Raw genomic sequence first — 12,018 nt, 5'->3', positions numbered from 1 at the left:
TGGAGCCAGTTCTGACTCATAGTGACCCTGCACAGGGTTTCCAAGGCTGTAAATCTTTACGGGAGCAGAAAGCCTCATCTTTCTCCCCTGAACAGCTGGTAGTTTCGAATTGCTGACCTTGCGATTCGCAGCCCAATTCATAACCACTAGTCAGTCTACCAGAGGTAGAACAGAGTTAACTACTTACAGAATGAGGCCAGTGAACTGGGCTGCCCCATGAAACCATGACCTTCAATCTCCACACCAAGGAATAAATCTGATGAAGGCTTTGGATAGACATGAGCAGCTCCAACAGCTACTCTTTAATGGTCACAGTTGTAAACAACCCCTAAGTGTTCCAAGTTAATCACAGGGACATTAATGACTTCTCCCAACCTGAATTCTGCTCTCTGGGAAACAAGGGGCCTTTGAGAGGGATAAGCTACAGAAAGATGCTTCCCAGGGAACCCTTTCTAATTAGGAGACACTCTGAGCTCTCATCAAAGATTCATCTGGGCTGAGAAGCGAGCACTCCTTAAAAGCTAAGAAGGTGTAGTGCCCAAGTCATTTCTTTGTGCTAACTGATTTAACCAGACTTCTTCCCTAACATCTATCTGAAATATGGGGCAGGAGATGGAACAAAGAAAAAGAGAAGTGACTTTGGGGTAGGGCAATGTGGAGAAGAGCTGGACCAGGAGTGCCATGTGGGGCATAGGCAACGCTTCCAATAGAAATCCAACATAAGCCACACATGTAATCAAACATTTCTTGCAAAAACAAATAAAATCCATTTTCACACTTTGATTCACTATATCTAAAGTTATAACATGTAATTATAACATGTAATCAATATTAAAATTTTTTGAGTTATGCATTCTTTAATTCTTTGGGGGTACAAAGTCTGCTGAAATTCTAACTAGTCTCAATTCAGACAAGCCCTACTCTGAGTGCTGACAGCTACACGTGGCTACCATGCTGGACGGAATCCTGCTGTGATGCTACAGGGCAGGCATTTGACCACAAGGTCGGTTTGAACCGCAAGGTTGGAGGTTCAAACTTAACAGCAGCTCCTTGGAAGCCCTATATATAGGGTCGCTATGGATTGGAACCGACTCGACGGCACTTAACAACAACAACCATATTGGACATATTAGAGGCTCTGGTGGAGAGTGGCGTGGCTGAAGTGCAAGTAAAGGTGATGGGCAGGACCCACAGGAAACGTGACTGGCGTTGGTCCTAACCCTAACCTTCCTAACGGTGAAAGACATCATGTCAGCTTCACCGATAACATCAGATTTCCACCCCCTCACAGCACTGAGTGCAGCAGCTCCAAATAAAGCCATGAGGGTGCTGTAGAATGTCTCTGCCACACGGTAGAGAACGTCACTATCAGACACTTGGGAGAGGATGAGGACACTCTGCAGTCAACTGAGGAAGCTCACTCTAGCAAGAGAATTTTCAACGAAAATACACTTACGAGAATGACATCCTTCACTTTGGCCCCTGGGGCAGGGATGAATTACTGACGCAGGGTCCTAGCCCCAGAGATTCTGATTTAGTTAGTCCAGGCTGCGGCCTGGGCCCTGATACTCAGTGGTACACTGGGTGGTGGTGGGGCGGGGGGTTTGTTAGGAATGCCAGGTACCACCTAAGATTTAGAACCTGCATCTTAAATAGTACCCTGAAGTGGTGTGCATACTGAATAGCAATTTTACATTCTGAAAAGCAACCACCTACATCATGCACACATTCCTGGTGTGGTGCTGTAGGATCAGCACTGGATTACGAACCACAAGGTTGGCAGTTCAAGCCCACCAGTTGCTCTCTGGAAACCATATACAGAGTCACTATGAGTCGGAACCGACTTGGTGGCCCTTGACATCATTCAGTCTGTCTCAGCTTGGATTCTTTACCTTTGAATGTCATTGGCAACTGTGAGTTATAACGAGCTAAGGAATGGCCTGGACCATCTCAGTGTAAGTCCAAATTAGCCTTGTGATGCTGAGCAATTCAACAGAACTTCCAGAGGAAATGGACTAGGAACAGGGTCTGGCAAGCTGCCTCTGACAATCTGCCACTGGAAACCCTATGGATCACAAGGGAAATGAAAATGGCATAGGGCAGGTGGTGCTTTATTTTGTTGTTCATGGGGCTGCCATGAGCCAGGGACCAACTCAATAGCAGCTAATGACAACAATGACCCCTATGAAATGGGTGTTGTGGTTAACTTTCCTTGTACAGATGAAGAAATGGATGTTCAGAAGGTTAAGTAACTTGTTCAAGGCTGGTAAGGACTTAAACCCAGTCAATCTAATCAATAAGCATAATACCCTTGGCAAGGTTAGTATTAACACAACAACCAGAAAAGAGAAGAAAAAAATAGACAACTAAACTAGGAAAAGTACACAAGAAGTGGAGGAAGTGAGGGGTTATGAGGCAGAAGACAAAGGGCTACTAAGTAGTCTCGGTGGGGGGCAGCAGGCCTTGGGGATCTACTCAGCTCAAGCCAGGACTTGCTCCTCAAGGATCTCCAACAACTGAAACAAACTCCCACTGGCATCTGGATACAGATGTGGCCCACCCCCAGCCTCCACTCACCCCCAACTAATTTCTATAGTTGTTTCAGAAACACGGTTATCTAGCTGCAGCCTACAAAATAAGAGAAATGTTCCCTTTTACTTAAAACTAAAATACAATGGAAACAAAGTAGTCTTGAGGTCACACTTTCAATAAAGGTTCTTGATAAACACATTTGATTTTGGGGGGAACCAGAACTGCAGTTTCTTACCTCTAACCGACGGATGATCTCCCGGAGCGGAAGAGCAGACTCCTTTCCCCCAATGAAGGTTGTGGTGGGCAGTTGGAAGACTTTGTCGAGATCAGATTCATGCAATCCATAAAATCCTGCAGGATTATTGTGGGTGGAACAAGCTGGGTGAGAAGTGTCTTTGTGAACCATGGGGGAGTCATATTGGAACCATAATTTCTTGAAAATGGGAAGGAACTTCCCAAAAGAGAACAACGAGAAAAAACAGTCACATAATAAAACCCACCTGATCTATATGAAAATAAAACCCAAATATTTTATGGTCAGAAACACAAACTTTAGAAATAATGTAAACTGATAATATTCCTGGGTGTCAGATAAGCCAGATTAAGAATCTTATTATGCATTTGGATTTTTTAGTCAAGTACAAAAATTATTCATAACTTAGACAAATGTATTTCAATGTCCCAAAGACACAAACCCATGTTGGAGGTAGAAAAAGAAAGCCACAAAAAGGCAATATAGGCAAGTCGATCTAAAAAGCAAGTGAAAATAGTTAAAGAGGAAATTACAGTGGCAAATAAGGAATTACTACAAATGATGTAGCTATTATATGAAAATAACATACACATGCAGAAAGTAATGAAAAGCTGGGGAAACACAAAAATCCAGCAGTAAGTGACCCATGGCAGGATGAAAGCATAGCAGCAGGCAGGCCATCCACCATGCCCATCACATGGCTAAGACTGCTCTCTTCAGAAAGCACTAAACCACACCTGCTAGGCCCTTCTTCCAGACTGTCACCAGCAGTCTCAAGCCCCCTGTCCCCCACGCCCCAATCCAACCATTTAACATCAACTATAAGACTGATTCTATGCAAGTTGCTATCTCACCTGGTAATGTCATGCAAACTGAATTTTTAAAAAATGATGAGAGGGCGCTTTAGCATTATATGCTTGTTTCATAAATTGTAGTAACTATCAGAGGGAAAGAGACACGGAGAAAAGTTCCCCTTATGTTTCATATATTGTAGTAACTATCAGGAGGAGAGAGAGACACAGAGAAATGTTCTCCTCGTGTTTCATACATTGTAGTAACTATCAGAAGGAGAGAAAGACACGGAGAAATGTTTTCATGTTTCATACATTGTAGTAACTATCAGAGGAAGAGAGACTTGGAGAAATGTTCCCCTCATGTTTCATACATTGTACTATCAGAGGGAGAGAGATGCAGAGAAATTTTCTCCTCATGTTGCTCAGAGTTCCATTTATAGTGTAGCTATTTACCCTGACACAGTGTATTAGCTGAAAGAAGGTAAAAGGTGCAATCCAAGGAATCACTAGCACTTGACCTTTATAACAATATTTTCTCAGATTCCAAAAGTGAAAACAAAATGTTTTTATAAACAGCCCAGCTGTAAAGTCTCCAGCATATGACTGTACAGAGGAAGTGTTCTCATTGTTTCCAGGCCAAATTAAATGAAAAGAAAAACTGTGAGGCATGAGTTAGTGCAGTTGTTTGCAAACACAACCTGGAGAGATTTGTGACAATGCATGTTTTCAGGTGACAACCACAATGAGCTCGACTCAGTGATTTGCCCCAAGTGACTGTCTCAAAGCAGGTTTGGAACAACTGTCCACATTTATCTAATGCTTCAAGGCATGGTTTTAAAGCCTTAAAAGCAAATTCTGTGTTTTAAACCTTTGTTTTATTAAAATAAAAGTAAATTTGTTTTTCAGCGTTAGTTGTATTTCATAAGGGAGAGTGATGATCATAACAACAGCTTGGGTAAGTTTAAGTCTGCCCGCTCCCAGGTTTTTGACAGCCACGTGAACAGGGAAAGCATGTTGTTCTGGCCACATCCAACCCAGGTCACTGGCAACCACCCTGCGTGGTAATCAGGGAGAGAAACAGATCTTTTCAGGGCAATTTTTCCTTGCTGATTAAAAAACTCAGCTCAGGGGCAGGTCAGAGAATAGCATTTTCAATAATAATACTTTGACATCAAGAATTCAGGAACACCGCTAGGTAAGAATCATTTATTTGTTGAAGTCTTTATGAGGAACTTGGTGAACCAGGCCACTGGGTTCCTATTCTCTAGATCCTGCCTTGCTCTGTCTTTTCACTTCCGTTTCCCTGAATGTATCATTACTTGGGGTTGTACTGAGCAATCTCAAAACTGCTGACTGCTACACTTTAGTTACTTGAAAAATTAAACCTAAGACTTCTGTCTCTGAGAAGATGGAGTAGACACATGCTTATTCTTCCTGTAAGTAGAACTCCTGTACAGTATATACAGTATATACAACAAACAGGGACCGGATAAAGGGATACAAAGAAAGCTAAGGTTTCTACATTTCATTTGAACTGGTAAAACGATACTACCACCAGACTGGGGCAACAACCATACCAGGTGCTGTTAAGTCTACCCCAACTCTTGGTGACTTCTTGTGTTTCAATGAGCAGATACATTGTCATGATTTAAAAAAAAAAAAAAAAAAAACCCATGGTGTAACTTTTCTGGCCTTTCTCTTAACAATGCAGTTTTCCATTTTCTTAAAACTTTTTCATAACAAGTCCCCATGATCATTCTGTGTGCTTCAGGAAAATGTATCATGACTAGCCCCCTTTGGAGTCTTCACATCAAGGATCAATCCTATCCCCTCTGAATACAAGGTCGATAGGGACAGGCAACTTACACATTGGCTGCATAAAATGGAGAAGGCTATAAAAGCATGATTAAGATCAAAGAGTACAGCCTTCAGTATGGATTACATCTCAATATAAAAGAAAACAAAAATCCTCACCATTGGACCAATAAACAACATTCTTATCAACAGAGAAAAGATTCAAGTTGTCAAAGGACTTCATTCTTCTTGGATCAACTATCAAGACTCATGCAAGCAGTAGTTAAGAAATCAAACAATGTATTGCATTAGGCAAATCTGCTGCACAAGACCTTTTTAAAGTGTTGAAGAGCAAAGATGTCAGCTTGAGGACTAAGGTGTGACTGACCCAAGCCATGGTATTTTCAACAACCTCATATGCATGCGAAAGCTGGGAAGTGAATAATGAAGACCGTAGAAGAATTGATGCTTTTGAGTTATGGTGTTGAAGAAGAATATTGAAAGTGCCATGGACTGCCAAAAGAACCAATAGATCCATTTTGGAAGAAGTGCAGCCAGAGTGCTCCTTGGAGGCCAAGATGGCCAAACTTCGTCTCTCATACTTCGGACATACTGTCAGGAGGGACCAGTCACTGGAGAAGGATATCATGTTTGGTAAGTTGGAGGGTCAGAGAAAAAGAGGAAGACCCCTCAACGAGATGGATTGGCCAAGTGGCAGCATCAATGGACTCAAGCGTGGCAACAATAGTGAGGTTAGTCCAGGATCAAGCAGTGTTTTGTTCTGCTGTGAACAGGGTCACTCTGAGTCAGAACCGACTCAATGGCACGTAACAACAAAAACGAAGGCATGAAGTGACTGGCTTACAAGTTTTCAAGAAGGAGTTTAGTTTAAGAATGTGCGGGGAAGGTAGAATCCCCATTGAATAGGTTTCATCTTGTCTAGATGGGTCTGGTGAAAAGAGATGGGGATAAGATTCTTATGATTCAATAGTGAGTAAATGTTATTATAACTAATTGTGATTGTCACAACTGTAAAGGTAGAAGTTTCGTAATATAATGGGGGGAGTATTTAATCTAACGATCCAGGATCAGAGGACCCTAGGACCATCAAGGAGAAGAGCATGAGTAGAATGTGGGACCCTATCCAGAGAAGCAGCAACACCAGAGATGGAGGCAGAGATGGGGACATGGAGAGAGGGAGAGCAGCTGAGGACTCTAGACTCATGGAAAGAGAAAGACTGAGTACAGCCAGGAGGAAGGCTTACAGAATGTGCTCTTTTGTTGTTTAAATGATTATATATTCCTGTGTGTTTTTGTGTACATCAACCCCTCTCCCCTCACACACACACACAAACAAAAAACAAAAAACAAAAAAACAGGGAACAGAAGCAAATACTGTTGAATGATGATGCACGGAGATTGTAATCATTGCAATGAAAGGGTAAAACTGATGTTCCGCTATGTTAAACTATCACTCAATTCACAATAAAAACTTAAATAAATAAAAAAAAAGAACCTGCTCCATTAGATCACCGAACATCTCTCTCTCCAAAGCTGCACACCAGGCAATCTCTTCCTTTCTCCACCCATGCTCAGCTTCTCCTCCCAGTAGGCATTCAATCCACGTCTCTAACCTGTCCTCTGAAGATCAGGGTCCAGGGTTGGCCTGTGTCTGTTTCATTAGGTCTCCCTAATGTTTTACAAGGTCTGTATAGCATGTCTGCTTACCCTGTTATCTTGCTGGAAGTCCTCTATTGGACTGTGTTTTAATTTTCTGTTTTTATTTACCTATAGTAATTTTTTAGGTTATGGTAAAATAGGAAGGTAAGTCAAAAAGTATTATTACTATTAGCATATCCTGTCATACATGTATCACTTTATTCCAAATAAAATGTGTTTAAACATGTATGTCTCTGAGATCAGTGGAAGGTTATAGGCAAGTTCTTTCTGTAATGCACTCATCTTAGTGTTAATAGGTTACATTTTTTTTTTAAAATCAGATACATTTTTATGCCATGGTAAAAAAAAAAGAGAATTTTGAGCTAAGGGGTAATATAAAATTTTTAACAAAACCTGGACATCTTTCCAATTCGATGAGGCTTTGCAACAAATTTATGAGAATGCTACCCCCACATAAAAGAACAATTTTTAGGTGTATCAAAGGTTTCATGGCTACTAAATTTGGAATCTCAAATGACAAGAATTTTCAATTTTAAGCAAACACTGAGACCTCAACAAGCTCTCAGTTCAATGGGTGCTAGAAGCATTGCATATAGACCAGCTGTCTAAAAAGTACTCTTTCTGACCATCAGCCTTTTAGCAGGATTATAGCTAATGTAGTTTTATGGAACGAATCGCAACTGCTGACAAGTCTTGAACTTACTGCAGTAGTCTACAGAACAAAGTCCAGGGCTAGGATTCATCGCAGCCTTCTCTACACACTTCCTAAGATCCTTGACTGGGGGACCCCATGGACTTTTCTCCTTCCTGGGTCCAACCGCACTGGATTTTTAGTATTTAATTTCATTGTTTTCGTTTATCCTTTTTCCTTCTTGCTCTCTTACCATTCCCTTGATTGTTATACTAACTCTGCTTTTTCTCGTTTCTCATTTCCACCCAACTCTTGTTTTTTTCTTTCTTATCATTGCTCTCCTGGCTTTCTTTCGTCTACTTTTATTTTCTTTCTTAGTTTTCTCTTGTATAGCTCTATTTTCCTGTCCCTCAATCCTATTTTTAGTTATTATTTTTTTCTTTTTGCTGCCTGATTTTGTTTCTTTTCTCTCCTTGATTATAGTTTGTTTTCGTTGTTGGACACGCTTGTTTTTTCTGCTTGGTTTTCCTGTGTGAGTTTTCTCCTCTTGCCCCACCTGACAGCAACATCGTCCACACAACACAAACCCAATCAAAACTTTTGCAGCTTCACCCATTGGACAAGAGCCAACAGCAGCTCCTGTGGAGTCCTGGGGCGGCACCCATGGATGAATATGCTGGACAACCAGGCTAGTGGTTCAAACTCACTTCTCAGAAACCCTATACAGGGTCGCTATGACTTGGAACCCACTTAGTGGCACTTAAGAACAACAACAACATACCACTTGTTCAAAGATAGACATCAGCCACCACCAGTCAACCCGATCCTACACTGGATCCTACACTGAGCCGTAAGAGCAATGAATGGAAAAGGATGCATACACTACTATTCCCTAACCACATCCACCAGGAGACAGCTAGTGGGAGCCTAACAACACACCAACATACAGTCATCAATTACAAATACAATGACACCACAATGTCTGAGAGAGACAAACTAGAGTGGCTCAAACAAATGACCATGATTCAGAGACAGAAAACAAGTAAGTCTGAGGTAGAAAGTGAACAGACAACCAAAGAAGGATATTTAGTGACCTTCAACAGACTGACAGAAAGAATGAGAAAACAAAGGAGGACACAGAACAAATTTTAGAAGAAATCAGAAAAACACTACAAAAACAAACAGAAAAATAAACACAAATGTTGAAACAATAAAAAACCTGTAACTGGAAATCCAGAAGATTAATATTGATTTCAGAAATGGATAATTCATTCAAGTGGCAAAGGACTAAATCTGAATCAATAGAAGCTGAATTTGTGGCAATGAAGTTAAATCTTTCAATATTGGTAAACCAGAAGAACAATTAGGAATAAAAAATAGGAATAAAACCTGAGATTTATGTGGAACACCATGAAGAAGAAAAACTTACAAGTAATCATAATTCCAGAATAGGAATAGACAATAAAAATCACAGAGAAAATTATCTAAGAGTTGCGGAAAGAAAATATCCCTAATGATATGAAAGATGAACAGATAACCATAAAAGAAGCTGAATGAACCCTAGGCAGCACAGAAAATCACCAAGACATAGTATCATAATCAAGCTTTCCAAACCCAAAGACAAGGAAAGAATCCTGAGAAATCCTGGGAAGAAAGTAATGGGATAACACATACAAAACTCTAAAAGAAAAAAACCTTAAATACGATGGTGAAATTTTAGAACAATTCCAGATAAACAGAAATTAAAGAATGTGTAATAACTAGACCAACTCTATAAAAAATACTATTCTTTACAAAAAATGCTACTGAGAACCAACAATAACAAACAAGCTGAGATAAACTTATATGAGACCACTACCCAGAACTCAATCCAGACACAGAAGCACCCAAAGCAATACAAGCCTACAAGACTGGAAACAGGGAACCAGAGATACCAATTCATAATGAAGTCAGCTCCAAAGACCCAAGGGGGAAGAGTATACAGAACTTTCAAATGGTGAGGAAGTCGTGTAGATTTCAAGATAAACCAATGTTTTAAACTGGGAAAAAATTAATAACCTACAGGGTAAGCTCAAAGAATATTACTAAACCATCACAACAAAATAAAAAGGAAAATCAGGAAGGTATAGTAACCATTAATAGAACACAGGAGTCCTGGTGTGGCACTGTGGGTTAATGCTATGGACTGCAAAGCTGGTTTGAACCACAAGGTCGGAGGTTCAAGCTCACCAACTGCTCCTTGAAAACCCTATACAGGGTCACTATGGGTCAGAACTAACTTGACGGCACTTAACAACAATGTTGTAAAAAGTTAAGAAAAGGTTTTCTTGATAAAAGAAACAACCTATGATGTTTTACATCAGGTGTTTTTTGTTATTAAGTGCCGTCAAGTAGGTTCTGACTCATAGCAACCCTATATAGGGTTTCCGAGGAGCGGGTGATGGTTTGAACTATGTACCTTGGGGTTCAAACCAACCCTGTGGTCTGGTACTTATCATACAGTGTGACAAAAGGTTAGAGGATAGACACATGTTAACATAGGTGACAGGGCAGGCAACAAGAGGAGGTTAGCAGAGGAAAGATGAAGGTGATGGGAGACACAGGGGAGAATGAATGGTTAGAGAAAACACTGCTAGCTGTTGGTACATGAGGGGATGACAATCACTGTATCTTTCCAAATCAAATAGAAAGGCACTGAGGTAATATTACTATCAAATAGACTTCAAAGTAAAGAAAATTAGGCAATCACTCTCAGCTGTGTATGAACCAACCCACAAATCCGAAAAATCAATGAACAAATAAACAATGAAAAAGACAGCAAAAATAAAACCTAACTACAGTGGGAAACTGTTCAACAACTGACAGAACTAGAAGGAAAACCAGCAAAGGTGTAGCAGAATTCAACAGCAATTATCTAACAGAATCTAAACAGCATTTAAAGAGCATTCCTCAAAATAGTAGACTCCTTGGTGTGGCACTGTAGGATCAGCACTGGACTGCAAGCCACTAGGTTGGCAGTTCAAAGCCACCAGTTGCTCTCCAGAAACCCTACATAGGGTTGCTATGAGTTGGAACTGACTCAACAGCACTCAACAACAATACAACAACTCAAAATAGTATGGAGCCCTGGTATCACAGTGGTTTACAAGTTGGGCTGCTAACGCAAGGTCAGCAATTAGAAATCTACCAGTAGCTTCGCAGGAGAAATATTTACAGCCTCAGAAACCCTACACAGTGTAGCAATGAATCAGAATGGGGTCAATGGTACATTACCAAACAGCAAAATGTATGCTGTTTTCAAATGCTCATGAAACTTAATGACATAGACCACATCCAAGCCTATAAAATAATTACCAACCAAGTCAAGAGAATTAAAATCAACTATATGTAGTGGTTACGAATCGGGCTGTGAACCTTAAGGTCAGCGGTTTGAAACTATCAGCCGCTCCGCAGGAGAAAGATGAGGCTTTCTACTCCCATAAAGATGTACACCCTCGGAAACCCTGTACAGGGTCGCTATGGGTTGGAACTGACTCGACGGCACTTAACAACAACAACAACAATATATTCTCTAACTAAATATAATCAAACTAGGAATTGATAACTGAGAGGTAACAAGAAGAGGAACCAAGATGGCGGAGTAGGCAGACAAGCTACTCAGACTACCACAAAGACACGAGAGACCAAAGTAAACATGTAAAGGCATAACCCTGGACCCCTGAACTTCAGAGGAGAGATTGGAGAAGTGGAACACTCACTGTGAGGACAGGCTGAGTGGGGCTGTGTGTGTGTTTCCTCCTCTTGTCTGACCCGGTAAGAGGCAGATACTGCCCAAACAGACACAGCCGTACATTCTGAAACTCCACCCAGCGGGCAGGGGCAAACAGCACCCACCCCACCCAACAGCTGCATGAACGGTGAACAGAGAACGGGATCTCTTTAATTACCCAGCAGGACACACTCATGAGAACCTAAGAACACACGAACATACATTCATAAATTAAATACAAACACACCACCACCACAATGTCTTGGAGACAACAGACAATTTTCATTCACAAGAAGTAAAAAGAAAGCCTGGCACAAACAAATGTTAAAAATGCAGAACTAGAAAGTTTCTGAGAAATAAAAGGTAACGGAACTACCTGAGAAAGAATTCAGAATAGTATTAATATGTAGGTGGTGCTTTCCGTAGATCAAGAAAAAGATTGAGGAAAGCAAGAAATCATGAAAAAACTGTAGGAGGAATCAGGAAAACATGAAAGGACAGACAAAAGAAGTGAATGTTTTGAAACAATACAAAACCTACACAAAGAAATTCACAAGATTAATTC

At 40.7% G+C, this 12,018-nt stretch overlaps 1 protein-coding gene across 3 annotated transcripts in view; it reads right to left on the bottom strand.

Annotated features, from left to right (window-relative positions):
- OGDH (oxoglutarate (alpha-ketoglutarate) dehydrogenase (lipoamide)) overlaps nucleotides 1-12,018 on the bottom strand; it is a 79,335-nt gene that overhangs the window by 24,371 nt on the left and 42,946 nt on the right. For all 3 annotated transcript variants that reach the window (XM_006832098.1, XM_006832097.1, XM_006832096.1), the window contains one exon: nucleotides 2,768-2,883. In XM_006832098.1, the coding sequence (XP_006832161.1) occupies nucleotides 2,768-2,883 (116 nt within the window). The remainder of the gene's footprint in view (nucleotides 1-2,767; nucleotides 2,884-12,018) is intronic.

Source organism: Chrysochloris asiatica, unplaced genomic scaffold (genome assembly GCF_000296735.1).
Source record: "Chrysochloris asiatica unplaced genomic scaffold, ChrAsi1.0 scaffold00006, whole genome shotgun sequence".
Taxonomy (NCBI): domain Eukaryota; kingdom Metazoa; phylum Chordata; class Mammalia; order Afrosoricida; family Chrysochloridae; genus Chrysochloris; species Chrysochloris asiatica.
Note: the sequence above shows the minus strand (reverse complement) of the source record. Positions and strands in the feature narration are given on the sequence as shown.